Source organism: Gadus macrocephalus, chromosome 21 (genome assembly GCF_031168955.1).
Source record: "Gadus macrocephalus chromosome 21, ASM3116895v1".
NCBI classification, from domain to species: Eukaryota; Metazoa; Chordata; class Actinopteri; order Gadiformes; family Gadidae; genus Gadus; species Gadus macrocephalus.
This window is the reverse complement of record NC_082402.1, coordinates 9,821,816-9,837,134: the sequence shown is the minus strand read 5'-3', so window position 1 is coordinate 9,837,134 and position 15,319 is coordinate 9,821,816. Positions and strand designations below refer to the sequence as shown.

General features: G+C 48.9%; 1 protein-coding gene across 2 annotated transcripts in view; it reads right to left on the bottom strand.

The window, feature by feature from the left end:
* Window positions 1-15,319, bottom strand: part of extl3 (exostosin-like glycosyltransferase 3) — a 22,187-nt gene extending 6,868 nt beyond the window's left edge. The window contains exons 1-3 of one of the 2 annotated variants that reach the window (XM_060041956.1): window positions 15,091-15,319; window positions 10,140-10,227; window positions 154-2,768 (exon numbers count right to left, since the gene is read on the bottom strand). In XM_060041956.1, coding sequence (XP_059897939.1) covers window positions 154-2,292 — 2,139 coding nt within the window. In that variant the 5' untranslated portion in view covers window positions 2,293-2,768; window positions 10,140-10,227; window positions 15,091-15,319. The remainder of the gene's footprint in view (window positions 1-153; window positions 2,769-10,139; window positions 10,228-15,090) is intronic. The other variant, XM_060041955.1, reaches the window with a different exon arrangement.

Sequence of the window (15,319 nt, the reverse complement as noted above, 5' to 3'; positions counted from 1 at the left end):
TGGTCATACTATAGAATGATTTATTGCTTGTGTTTAGTGAATAATACAGAACATAAGGAACTCTAAAAAGAAAAATCGCACACTAAATCGCAATATTGATCTAAATAATCGCAATTGGATTAATACCCCAAATGGTTCCGCCCTGCGACTCACCACGATGGGCAGGCCGATGTCGGGCCACAGCAGGTCGTCGGAGGGCGGCTTGGGGGAGTTCCACACCACCACCACCTTGTTGAGGTAGGGCAGCCCGTTGAGCCGCTCCAGGGAGTTCATCAGCACCTCCTCGCGCTCGTAGGTCAGCATCACCACCGTGAACTGCTCCCGCGGCACGTTGCCGCCCAGCGCCGCCTGGAACTCCTTCCCCGAGCCGCCCGTGCCGCCGCCGATGGGCCGGAAGCCCGTGCCCGAGCCCAGGAACTTGGCCTCCGAGGGCAGCACGGGGTCCAGCGGCGTGTGCGGGAAGAGGTGGAAGGGCCCCGGCGCCCGGTTCCACGCCCGGTACACGTCCGACGCCGTGTAGGTGAAGTTGCGCAGGAAGCGCGGCGAGGCGTACGGCGGCTCCGTCTCCACGGGGCCCAGGTCCAGGTCGCCGTTGTCCGCCAGGTTGGCGTCCGTGCCCGCCAGCTTGCCCGCCTTGTGGGGGATCTCCCGGGCGTGCTCCTCCCGGATGGGCGCGGCCGGCACCTGGAGGCTGGTGCGCACGCTGGCCAGCACGGTGCTCAGCACGCTCTCCGCCGTGGAGAAGTAGGCCTCCCACAGGAAGCGGCCCTGCCGCCGCATGTTGAGCAGGTCGCTGTCCGACAGGCTGCGCAGCAGGAAGTGCAGCTCCGTGATGCGGGGCTTGGGCACCACGATGGCCGCCTCGCTCCAGCGGATGTGCTGGTGGTACGGCAGCTTGGCGTGGTCGCCCAGCACCACGGGGATGGCGCCCGCCTCCAGCGCCTCAAACAGCCGCATGCCGCAGCCCGCCGAGGCCACCAGCTGCCCGTCGCCGGGGACGATCACCAGGGCGAAGGTGGAGACCTTGAGGACCCCCAGGCGCTCGTCCCGCTCCCCGCACAGCGCCCACTCGGTGGGCAGGCTGGGCCGGGGGGCCTTGCAGGTGAACTCCACCAGCACCTGGTCCAGGTGGCTGTCCGCCACCGCCTTCAGGGTGCCGATGATGCGGTCGTCGTAGTCGGCCGGCGGGTCCCGCTCGATCTCCTCCTCGAACGACTGCGGCGGCGCCTCCTGCAGGCTGCTGCGGAGCGACTCCAGCCGCTCCCCCTGGAAGGTGAACAGGTACTTCCTCTTCACCGGCACCTGTGGCGGGATCTCCAGGAAGTTGGGCTCCGAGAGGGCGTGCACCAGCGGCGACACCACCAGGTCGAAGCCCTCGCGGTACTGCCGCTCCAGGAAGGTGGCCTGGGCCACGGCCGCCCGCCCCGTGCTCACGTTGTACAGGAAGTTCTGCGTCACCGACTGCCGGGAGAGGTGCAGCAGCAGGTGGTTGCGGCCGTCGGCCCGCCAGTAGGGCAGGGCCTTGAGCTGCTTCTCCAGCTCGGCGGGCGGCGGCGGCGGCGGCGAGGCGTTCTCCTGCAGCTCCCCCACCAGCACCAGGTACAGGCACGCCACGCTGGGGTCCGCCGTCACGTAGATGTTGGTCTTGACCGCCGCCTCGAAGGCCTGCCGCACCAGCGGGTCGATGCGCTCCGCCCAGGCGTAGGCGCCCGCGTCGTACACGTACACGGGGAAGCCCGAGGTGAGCGGGCAGCGGGCGTAGTCGAAGCAGGAGCGCAGGCGGCAGGCGCGCGGCGACTTGGGCGGCGGCAGTGGCGGGTCGTCCTTGTCGGGCAGCAGCCGCACCGGCAGCGAGAGCTTGGGCTGGTTCTGGGCCATCAGCTCCTTGTACGAGTGCTCCGTCTGGCTGATGACGTTCTTCAGCTGCAGCAGGTCCTGCTTGGCGCTGTCGATGCTGCGCTTGCACGCCTCGATGCGCAGGTTGAGCCGGGCGATCTCCCCGTTGAGCTCCTGCCGCTTGGCCTCCAGCTGCAGCAGCTCCTCGCTGACCGACTCGCGGATGCGGCACAGGTCCTGCACGTGCTTGGCCTCGCACAGCTCGCCGCCGGGCCGCGGCCCAAACAGCCGCTTGTCGGGCCCCACCGCCTCGTCGATGGTGGTGAGGTAGTAGTGGGCGATGAGCGGGAAGAAGACCAGGATGAAGAAGAGCATGAAGCTGAGCCAGGTGAGGCGAATGCGCCGCAGCACCCACGGCTGCCCGCCGGCCACGCCGCCGCCGCCGTTGCGCTGCATTGCTGGTCGGGGGTCCGCCTCCTATGGGGATCCGCCCCTTTGGGGATCCGCCCCTATGGGCGTGGGCCGGGGCCGTGGTCCAGCCTCATTGCTGGGGCGAAGGGGTGCAGAAATCAGAGGTGCTCTCCGGGCGCCCCTTCCATAAAGAAAAGTCCCGTGTGGCCGTTTGTTTACCCCTTAGAGGTCACTGAGGAGGGGGGAGGTACTTGAGGGGGAACAGCCTCACCTGTGTTCCGCTAACATGCCGCCGCTAGCTAAAGCGTAGACCCATACTATTTGTACTGAATTGCAGCTTTGATTGCTGGAGTCACGTGAGAACACAATGGTGCATTTGATGACGTGATATCCTAAAGCGGTGATCCAAGGAAGGCATGGCTGTTCCTCCGGGCGGGGCCTCTGCCTCTCTATGGGTTTTGCTCATTCATCTGCTGAAAGGGCAGGCATCCAGATCTTTCCCTTCCTGTCCATATGGACACCTGGCAAGAAACACACGAGAGAGAGAGAGAGAGAGAGAGAGAGAGAGAGAGAGAGAGAGAGAGAGAGAGAGAGAGAGAGAGAGAGAGAGAGAGAGAGAGAGAGAGAGAGAGAGAGAGAGAGAGAGAGAGAGAGAGAGAGAGAGAGAGAGAGAGAGAGAGAGAGAGAGAGAGAGAGAGAGAGAGAGAGAGAGAGAGAGAGAGAGAGAAGAGTTAGCATAAAACGACCACCAACTCCAACCTCAACAGAAAGGAGCAGAAAGCATATGAGGGTAATTAGAGCCGATTACATCGTTTTTTTTTAATTCACACTACAGCTTCTAAAAGTGTCTCCAAAACCTGACTGTTTGATGACGCTGCCCCAGTAAAAAAGGAAAAACGGTGGCTATGAAACGCAAATGTATTTTCAAGGGGCCAAAAAATGCATTTGAGCAAAGCCGCCCAATTACTGTTCCCTCCAGCAGCCTGCAGCCTAGGTAGTTGTGAGTCATTTCCGTTGCATTAAGTGGGACAGAGCCATTTGTCATCATGGGCCGACACTGGAGGTGAGAGGCCGCAGTGTTCACACAGAGAGCCCGCTGGGACCACCTGACCCTGTACCACAACAAAGGCTCAATGCCTGCCTTTATATAGAAGGTCCTGAAGCTCATGCAACTCTTCTCTGGGGAATCATCACAGGAGATCAGTAAGATTCATCACAAAATAAACAATAAGACTGCAATAATGGATGTAGACTTTTGTCCGAATAATGGATGTAACCTAAATGTATTGGAAATAAACCCTGTATTGAAAGAATTGCAGCTGACTTTAAGGCCGGTCTCATAACACCTCAAGATGTCTACGACTTCCACCCATAGATGTTATGTTAGCTGCAGCCCTCGCGGCGCATGCTCGCTACAATCTCTGGGGGGAGAAAAACACTTGACGCATAATCAAGGTTGAATCAATTCAATCAGTGTAATACAAGAACGTTTTGGCATCCTTTAAAGTCAGGAGGTTTGAGGCAATATTACAAATGTTAACCACCCAAGAACCTAAAGGCTGTTGTTTTCATTCAAGAATGATACGGCTGTTTATCTTGTTCCCCTTTGAGCAGTCAGGACGGGTGCATCTCACATCGAAATAATATATTTTTTTATTATTATTATTATTAGAATAATATTTTTGTGACTGTATTACTATTATAATATATATTTTTTATGCACTTACCTTTAGTTAATATTGTTATTTTGAAAGTCTACCCAGCATGATGCTTGACGCCTCTCAAGACGAGGGGGCTGGATGAATAAGCAGCGGTGCCCAGAGAAAAAAAACCAACATGTGGTCAGGTTCCCACTCAAAACGAAATGAACGCAGCCTTGACACCTCACGTACGCAGTGTCTGGAATTAGTGGGATATGGCGACATCGTGAGCAAACAGCAGAACGAGATAGGTCTATATAGTGCTTGTTCCCTTGTGCAGACAGCGTGAGGAAAACAGACGGGTCAGGGACGTGCCAGGCCCCCCTGCGTTGTGTGAGGCCGAGGGGCTCTGGAGGGCACATTGAACCGTTGCCGTTGAACAGGCCCACATTAAAACGTAATTTGGCAACCGGTTTTCCAAATGTAATCAACTGGTGGGGAGTGCGTGTGTGCATGATGGATGGTCTGAGCAGCCTCACCTGGCCCGAGTCAGACTGATTTGACTCTGGGGCTTGGCGGGTGGGCAATCAATGCAAAAGCGGGTTAAACCGCCCATCACCCAGAGCTGCTCACAAGTCAGTTATGCTTGATAAAGAGCTGCACCGACCTCACTTTGTCAATACCAATACCGAGCAATACGCCTTTGAATCGGCCGATACCAAGCAACTATCTGATACCAATAATTTTTTTTTCATTAAAGAGCTGAATATTAGGCTAGCCCATTTCCACACTTAATATAGTTTAATAATGTAATTGGATACATACATGAATAGATTACAATTAAATATATTGGATATATTGAATGCAAAGTTTCTTAAAAATATATATATATATATATATATATAGACCTAACGTTACATACGTTGTGGAAAGGAAAAGTGCTAGAGCCGGTTTATCCTTTTCTTAACCATTCCGTTACATTATGAATGAAACAAACACTGATTCTGAATGAGCAATAATCCAGGTAATCATGGGAATTCCAAGCACCATGTTTGCTCAATTATGAGCCTTGACATGGTGTGCACTCTTAGCTTGGTCACGCTTGCATAATCGAAGGACAATTGGTGTTGACACAGAAAACTCTGCACCATTAGTATCGCACCATTGGAACATCTCGGAGGATGTTCACGTACGGAGATCTCTCTGCCTTGTTGAGAATTCAATATGGCAGACACCTAGGCATGCTCTACAGACCGGACACCTGGAAGCAAACCGCCGATCAAATTGTGGTTCCCTGCTGGCGTCACATGCGAAGCAGTCACAGCCAAAAAATACTTTACGACACAGAAAAGCAGAAAGGATTTCATTAGGTCCGCCATGCGCCCCACTGTTTTTGTCACAGAGCCTACATTGCTGTGGGCCTTACCAGAGACCACACTGCCCATCATGTGGGCAGTGTACCGTGGCACAACTCGGGCCATTCCGGGTGAGCCACATGTTCAGTGTCCTGTTGAAAGAGGAATTCGAACGGCCCTTGATTCAGACTCGGTCTGTAGCAGTGGGAACTATTTCCACTTCGCTGATTAGAGACCAAAATAAACCTTTGATTGAAACAAAACAAAATCCTTTCGCTGTTTGATGCCAGACAGAAAACAGGAACTCCTTGCCCACTGAGGTTATCTGACTGGCATGGCTGGCATGCAGAGATTATTTGGGAGATTTAGTGTCCAAAGGATGACTGGTGGCCAAAAGCTACCCTCTGCCCCCCTGCCCCCCCAGTAGCAGACAAGTCCCAACACCCATGGACTTATAAAGAGCGTCCTGCAATTAGTTCCCTCCAGCTGGTGGGAGCAGGGTTAGCGTCAGCCTTAAAGACCCAAAGATAACTCTTTGTATTAAGCTAATGTGAATGCAGCATCTTTGGAATGGTCCCAAATGTATCTCCAATGTTGTAATGAAGTTAATGTTGACTGCAGTTAAAGTGCTTAGGACTGTGCTTTTAATAAATGGTTGACAGTGAACAGTGAATTCATAATATATTCAGAACCGAGAGACTTTTCTGAAAGTAATGTAGCCGATGGTCGGACGAACGCCAATGCCAAGCTTTTGCTGGCAGATTGATTCCTGGCACACAACTTGCAATGTACTCAATGATTGTCAGTTGGTTGATACTTATGCCTGTACTCTCAACAAATGAGCGTTTGGGGTAATGGTATCGCTGAGCAAATAATGTATGAACACAATGTTCATGAATATTATTCACGATTAATAAGGAAAATGGTCCAAAATAGAAAAAACGCCAATGAAAAAACTATCCGATATCAATACGTTTTTTTCATTCAAAAATATTTTTAAATAATTCGTTAGTTTGATTATTCTACAACAGGTAAACCCCTAGAGATACAGTCCAGGGCATAGGCGTGATCATTATTCCAACTAGAAACATTGTATAACATATGCTAATGTATTCATTCATTTCGTAAATAGGACTCCACTCTAAGACGATAACCAATAATGAATACGCGACCTTCTCTAGCTGTAGGGGAATTCTGTTTTATCTCCAGAAACAAGTAAACCACTACAGTTTGGGGTACAACAAAACTGCTGGTGGTCTTCAGCTCATCTCTGAGCCTGCTTAGCACGTGACTATTGGTGGACCTGCTACTGCCGTCCTGCTTCACTGTCTCTGAGCCCATCTGCCCCCCCACTGTGTGATCAAGTTTGGATCATCGGAATGGGTCAGATTAATTCCTGCACAGCTGCCTGTGCCCGGAGGGTGACGGGAAACAACAGATGCTGGTAACAACAAAAAAATGCCAGTAACAACAAAAATGCCAGCACTAGGCCCTGCGGGGAAAAAAGGGGAATTCTGTTCATGCCGACCTCTGGGGACTCTGAACGAAATCACACACAAGCACAAACTTAATCCATGTAGTTTGGGATTTGGGCTCTCTAATCTAGCCAAGAGAGGGGGGGGGGGGGGGGGGGGGTGTGTGTGTGTGTGTGTGTGTGTGTGTGTGTGTGTGTGTGTGTGTGTGTGTGTGTGTGTGTGTGTGTGTGTGTGTGTGTGTGTGTGTGTGTGTGTGTGTGTGTGTGTGTGTGTGTGTGTGTGTGTGTGTGTGTGTGTGTGTTTTGACTAATCATCTTTCATATGTCTGGGCCACTAACTCAATAATACAAAAACCGAATGACTAAAATAAAGAGTAGTAATGTGAATACAATTGACCAAACAAGCAGAGACATCCTCATAACATTCAAATGTCCAAACACCAAGTCTCTGATGTCTAGAGAAAGACCAGCGCGAGTGTCTACATAAAAGCAGATCCGAAGACGCTATTTACATACCGGTTGACACATTATGGATAAATCATAAAATGGAAAATTGTAACATGTTGAGGCCAGGCTGAGAAAGTGAAACAAAGATTAGCATTAAGGTCTACCCTCTGCAAAGAGTTAACAAGCAAGGGGGCGAGCCCTGCGCTTCACCTTATACTGCAGTTGGGATAATACAGTGTGCAGTCAACCGAGCACAGCGTGAGGAGGCATTGAATAAGGTGGCAGCAGCAGGGACAAATGATGCTCATGCAAATGTCGGTTCAATACATCACGTAGTGGTTTTGGAAGTCCCTGGCTCCTCAAGGCATCCACCATGCATGTGGTGTGTGACGACCCCCTGCACCCCTTAAGGCTCTTTGATGCCACTACAGGGCTACTACTTGGGGAAGGTGATCATAGTCACAGTATTGATCACACCTGGGTTAATGGGCGGGGTATTTAAGCAGGTTGGGTCTCTCTCTCATTAGGCACTCTTTTCGGTTGTTGCAGGTACTAGGTATACTTTCACTTGGGCACGTTGCTTTGTTCTTTGTCTTTAACTCTTTCCCCTCATCCTCACTCTTATTAGTTATAGTCTCATTTCTAAACATACAGACGCATTCACTGCATCCACTCATCCACAACCATGTCAAACCTGAACACACTTTCTGAATAAATTGCTTTATCCATGACCAGCAGGTCAGGATGTTGACTAGAACGGTGCAATTCTAGTTTGAAATAGTCAACGCAGCATTCTTTTTTTTGACGAACCGTCTCAGTGACACTCTAGGCTTGTTAAGCCGGTGAGTTAAGCCACAGAGACAAACCCGGGTTGTACAACTACAACACTTTAACATCCTGTTTAAAAAACAAACTGCTGGGAGCGTTATAAATAGCGCAGTATGATCTTCCCTATGGGATGCGCATTGAATTAATAACAGACAGCAGCAGCAGCAGCAGCAGCAGCAGGAAGAGGGGGTGCTGACTGTGTCTGGTGGAGTCCAGCGCAGGCTGGGACCAGTAAACCCAAACAGCAGCATCAGCTCCACCCAGGTACAGAAGCACCGCTCCTTTCCCACACTCCTCCACCCCAAAAACAATCCCCAGACCGCCAGAATGGCCATCGAAATCCTGTTGTTGAACCGGGTGGGGCGAGGGTGGGGGGTGAATGAGGCAGCGGACGGTAAATGCCTGATGGGGTGTGCGAAGGTTAGCGAGACGGTATGGGAGGTCATCCATCACAACCTTCTGCACATTTGTCAGGAGCTTAAGGGAATATTACTCATACAAATACAAACGTCAAAAGCCCATGACAATATTGAAGGCTGTGGAAAACAATTACATCGAATATTTTCATCACCGAGGGACACAACAAGCAGCTTATTTGTTAGTTTATCATTCTGGATTAAAAAAAATACAAATTCAGAATATGTGCATAGACTGTGGTTAGGCATTGTCAGGTGTATAGTGGCAGTAATACAAATGTTCCAATTACTTTCCTAGCCCAACCCTTGGAGAGCCGCTGATGCTCCCATCATCACAAGGCACAGCGGTGTGCATGCTGCATACTGCCAGGCAAACTTTTACCGCACACCCACCATTGCATAATTAATCGTGATTTCATTTAAGGGTTTTTTCGGTCCCCTGTGTGCGTGTGTGCTGGCGACGTGCGTGCGCGTGTGCGTGCGCGTGTGCGTGCACACGCAGGGGAATGTTATTTCATTCCACATGGAAGTGATGGAGGAGGGGGAGGCAGCTGCTACCAGGGCACAGTCACACCGCTGTTTGCAGAGAGCAGCTGCTGCAGCCACGGATCACAGCGCATCACCTACACCCCCCCCCACCCCCCCCCACCCCAAAGGAGCTATTACCATATCTCCGTGCCCTCCCTTTGTTACAGCACAGAGAGTCGACTGGAGGTGCTCTGCACGAGCACATAAACCCTTATGTACCCTGGAGCAAATACCTCCACAAGAAAATAAAAAACACACTCTCACTAGCTCTCACAAACACCAGTGTTTGTGTTTACATGGGTTTTGTTTACATGTGTTTAACAGGTGCAAGCCGTCGTCAGCAGCTCATCAGAGCTCAGAGATTTTGGTCATTATCAGCAGATTACTCCACAGCGACCACCTCCTGGTCGTAAAGCATCTGTGTGATGAGAAGAAGCCAGCGCAGAAGCCGTTAGAGGCCACGCCTTGTGGACTACCTCCCACGCAAAGAATGTACTCATGTGTGTGCCTAGGTTACATAAATACACACACACACACACACACACACACACACACACACACACACACACACACACACACACACACACACACACACACACACACACACACACACACACACACACACACACACACACACACACACAGGAGAGCGAGATCAATCGGTGCGAACTAGAAAAACCAACACGGTCAAGGTCTATGGGTTCTTATAAGAAAATGAAGAGTCAATAACTTAACACCCATTTGCTGTGCCAGAGAGAGACACAATGAGAGGTAGATTAAACAGGCTTGGAACAAGAGCATAAAAGAGCAAAAGAGAGAGAGCCCGGTTGCTGGTAATGACAGATGGGCTTGGGTGCACTCCCTGCTCCAAAGTTCCCTGCATTATGACAAAGCAGGGGAGCTACACAGAAAAAGGCTTTTTGCCCTTGTGGGGAGACTAACTTTTAACAGTCTCAAACCAAAAAGGTAAAAAGACATTGCTAAAAATAAATAAAGTGTCAATCCCCGTTCCCCGAGATGGGTCACCATAGAGGCTGAAGAACGTTACACCACAAGAACAAACCAAAACTGAAGAAGAAGGCTGGTAAATAAAAAAAGTGGTCTGTGAAGTTCTACAAGGACATTGGTGACATTGTAGGTCTGTGCGGCGCAGAGAGGAAAAAACAACGGAAATGTTCGGCGCCAAACACTGCGAGTCTGTCACCTGGACTCGGGGAGTGAGGACTGACGCATAACAAGCTGCCGGAGAGAGGTGACGGAGAGCCCTCGTCGACTGCAGGGGTGGCAGCCCGCTGGAGAGACAACCAATTAAGGCCAGGGGAGACACAGACAGATAGCATCGCAGTTAGTTTAGACACAGCACAGTAGCAGCGCACGCCAGATTGAGCTTTAGTTGTCTGTAAATATCCATACGTCATGCTTTTTTTGGCCATCTTCCCCCATGATCCTAACCAGGACAAGGCAGCCTTTTGCCACAGTACTTTCAAGATGGGGTTTTTGAAACTACAGCCAAGAAGAATATTTAACTGAGGCATAGGGGAATCTTCAGACAGCCTTTTCATTAAACGATGAAGATAAACAAAGTATCTGATAATAACTCTACGAAATGTTGTGAATAGTTGTGCGAGCAGATTGCTTACATTACACAAGGAATGCTAGGCTCACAAGTTAATCCTAATTGTTTGATTAAAAAGGCTCTAAATTAAGTATCCCGTCCAGTTGGTCTTGGGACCAGAGGAGGGGTACGTGTTCCCAGTACATGCAGCATGTGATGGGCTAATTACATTGATGGAGTCACACAGAACTCTCTTTTAAGAAGATAGCTGAGCTTTTGACCCTTTCATTACCAAAATCTAATTACAGACTGCCGCATGCTTTCAAGCATCCTGGCTGCATAATTTAGCTAAAGGCACAGAAGAGTATGCACGGGAAAATGCAGGCCTTGGATTTACCAAGTCAGAAAAAGGCATCCTTACTATAGGCCACTGGTTGACATGCTTTCAGGATTTCCATTCATAAAAGACAACGTGTGTAATCGGCCTGAAAATAATTTACTTTTCCTAACTGGTGAGGCAAATCATCTGTTATAACAGTGCAGGCCAGTATTATGGCAATAGGGGAGCATGGAAAATAGCGGGCCAATGACTCATTGCGGATTCCTGCCCCAAGACAACAGAAGCTTTGAAATAACACTTATATTTGCATAACATATTATAACACTATTTGTTGATCCGACTGTCTATTGGATGTATTCAACTTGAACATACTGTCTTTTCTATCGTTCAGCCATTTTTCCGAGTACCCATGATCGACAAACCAACTGACCTGTTACACCACAGGAGAGCCACACAGCCCTATCTGGGCAGATTTGCAGATCAAACAAGCCCAAGTCAGTCACCCAATTAAAAGGGTCACTTCCCCACCGCAAAACGGTGGGGAACCCTTTAGACAAGCCTTTGTCTTGCCTCTTTAAGGCAGTGCCAAGTGTTAACTAGCTGGCCGGGCCGGGGCCAAAATGACACGTTGTCATTGGGCGTCTCGGCTTTACAACACGCTGTCCGAGACCGGGAGACGAATCGGCCGGGGAGAGATAGCAAAGTGTTGCGTGCTTCCGAGATCGAATAGATGTCAAGGCTCCGTTAAGCAGAGGCGTTCGGTATCAAAAAGGAGTCTCTTGTTCTTCCTCCTCTGTCTCTTCAACCCAGCTGTGGATGGACCCATCTGAGCTGAGGTTAACCGCCAGTCCCCCAGGGCGCATGGGGACATCCAGTTCCTGGTTTTCGTTTCATGTGTTAGCCAAGCTTAGAAAAGTAGCTATGGGGTATGCCTGTGAAAACTCATCCCAAATAAAAACATTACCTTACAAAAGAAAGGGGCATTTTGTAGGACTACAACATGAGCCAAATCTCACAGATTTAGCCCCCTCCCCTCACTGCCTCAAGCCTGCCCGGAAATAAATTGCATGACACATCACCATAAACACATTTTGAATTGTGATACCAAACATTTACAGCGCTGCAAATTGGAAATGAAACATAAGATAAACATCCACTGACAGCTTCAACACATCTGGGACAAAATGCGAAGAAAGAAATGTCAGACTCCTGCTAATGTTGGGAAATAGCTCCAGAATTTATTTGATGCAACAGAATATTGTCCATGTTCTTTTTTCTTGTGGCACAATAAATGTGACTGTAGAAGCTGCAGTTTCCGGAAGGCCTGAACTCTTGGCCATTCATTTACCCAGGAACCCTTTATCATTACTGCAACGCTGCTTTAGGAAGGAAGTCAATAACAGTTGGCCGGAAGCGTTAAGTACAAGACTTACGTAGTGAACCTTAATCCAGTCTGGCTCTTCTATTCCACTTTCCCTACTTGAATCAAATGTTCCAGGTCGCCCTTTTCCTCAGCAGAATTATCACCATTTGAGAAAATCATTGCAATACTCAAAACTAGAAATCTTTCCTCCCCAGTCTGCTTTTTAGAGAGAGGAAGCGGCCGTCCTGTTTAGAGATGAATGCCGACCAAATTAAAAATGTAGCCTCAGAAATCCAGTCTGCTGACAAAACCCTTGTCCCTGCTATCTCGCCACAGCAGAGCCGACAGAAGCCCAGTTTGCTGGCATCCTCTAGAGACCCCCCCCCCCCCTGCTTATTGGCCCGGCTCAGCCTCCACGGTACCACACCACATTACCCCCAGTCCCCCCCTTACTGACAACAGCTGTCGGTTCCCAGGGTGCACCTTGTCCCCTAGGTATTGATGGTTAGTGGGAGAAGAACCAGGGTGATCTGAATTGCAGGTGCCTACGGGGGGCATTCCACTAGACCGGCGTCCATGCCAACGCGCCATGATTAGCCCGCGTGGGGCTTTGTGAATGAATTTGGACCACATGAGTTTTTCTTGGGCTGTCAGCAGGAATGTATCTATTTGCCAGACTGTGCCGTCCGGGAAGGGCGTTAAGGCGTAAATGAGAGGGTTGTTGGAATATAAATATAGTAATGAATTGACTGAAAGAAGGCCACCACAGGACCCCATTTCGTCACACCATTCAGTTTTTCAAAAGGCGTGCAATCCAATATTTGCTCTTGCCTTGCTTCCGGCCGTTTATTTTTAAACTGCGTTAGTTGAGGCGCACAGCACATTTGCTCATATAAAAAACGTCCTCTGGAGAAGGGGTAGTGGGGCATCATATCCGAGAATATGAAAATGTTAAAATTCCCAGTGCGATGGACGACCAGGCCCGGCGAGCTGCTTGTTTTGTTTGTGAATCATTCAAATTCTGTCAGTCATTCTGAACTTGAACACCCCCACCTTGCTTCTTCTCTCCTGCATTTTCAATTTCTCTCCTGCAGTGGGCAGCTGACTTTGTGCATCTGTTCAATGTCAGAAGCCATATTCACAATATTTTGCTTGCCTGGCGGAACACAATCATGAAACAATTTTTTATGTTGTGAGCCGACAACTCAAACACATTGGCTGACGTCTGGCGTTCGCCATCTTTAAAAGAGCAGATGCTCATTAGTGGGGAAAAGCTCACTCCAAGTTGTGAGCAGTCAGCCCATAGTCAAATCCAAGGCCTTCCACACCCAGCAGAGTTCCCCTGACAAACACACCTTGGAAAGGGCCACCAGAGTAAACACAACTCCAGGTCAACCCACTGACACATTAATGAATAGCCAATAAACTAGGTAGAGCTGGTTTACACGTAAATGCTAAGAATATGTTTCAATAAAAATAATGTGTTTTACAACGATTATAATTGTTAACACATTTGACCTAACACCTGATTTGTTCAACAAGAGATGCAATGACATGGACTTCTGTTGGACTGATGTTGCCGTCCACTGTTACAGTAGTGGTTAATAATGTAGACCACAGGAGGAAAAACCAATTAGCAAGCTTTTACATGCGGCCCAGGACCCTTACTGCACAAACAGACGTATGTCCCATGGGCGCCATAATATAATGTGCTGAGGTCTAACCCTAAGTGAGTTGGGGAGAGTGTTGTAACTGACACACACAAACAAAAAAAATGGAAAACTGCAGAGATGAGTCAAATGTTTAACATAACCTAGCCTAATAATATTAAATTAAGAAAGAGTCTTCCAACTAAATTACAACAAACAAAATGTACCAACTGCTTGATAAAGTAGGATACATTTTAAACCGGTTTCTGTCAACACAAAGATGCCGATTATGGAAACCCATTACAGTAAATGCATAATGTGTAATACATTATAATAATGATATAATGAGATGTGGGACCAGGGCTGTTTGGCAGGGATGAGTATAACTGTATCAGAAGGACTGTACAGGATATAAACGAGTCGCCATGTCCCGTGCAGAGTATTCAGGTTTACAGAGTATTCAGGTTTACCACTATATTCAAATCTGATTCATTATGAAAGATATTGTCCTCTTTTCAAAGGATAAGGAGTGGAAGCAACAAGCAAAAGGAGTACTCTGTCTTTCTAATATTTTTTATGATCTCGAGTGAGAAACACCGGTAGACCGATGACATTCCTGGTAGCCTACATTTTACAATAAATCAACCATTGAGTGTCCATAGTCCCTGTATAATGTGGATCTCAATGTAATCCCGTTTTTTTCCACCTTAACGCACCGATTGTCTAACAGTGACATACAAAACAGATGACTGGACACCGATTTGCGATAATAACGGGCTTTTTAAACGACATGGATCTGCCGGGGAGCTCTGGCCTCGGAAATGAACACCAGATTTGATTTCGGGTCGTAGTATCGCCGGGGGCACCCCCAGTAATTCAATACAGACTACAGCAAGGTACTGCAACGACCAGACGCCGACAAGGTTGACGTGTTCCACAGCAGCAAAATATCAAAAGCACAGTCTGCTCACGACGTCCAATAGATTAAAAGAATAGCACAACTGCCTCCAAAGTATACACCACTAGCTAGATCCCGTGATGGATTAAGGCGTAATCTAAAATTGAAAGGCAAAAACAACATACGGCGGGGTAGACGTATGCATTAGTGTAATACCAAAGTATATAGAGAGATGGGGGCAAAGGGGCCATATGTCTCATCTGGCCAATTAGCTAGCCTGTTAGCAGCAGTGGTCACAACAAGCCGTATTTGCATACTAGCAGGCGATTGATAGCTTCATGAGTACTCACCCAGTATCAAACTCCACAACGTCCAAAATGAATGCACCCGGAATGGGGTAGGTGTGACCAAATGAAGACAATTAAATGACTTTCATATTTTGCACCGCTGCGCGGCTGTTGCCAAGTGTGCGCTGTTACGCGTTTTAGATTCCCACTCACAGCGCGATTAAAAGCTGCATTGTTGGAGAGGTGGCTAGGCGAGTAGCATACACCGAGGCATGCTGGGAGACTGGCTGCT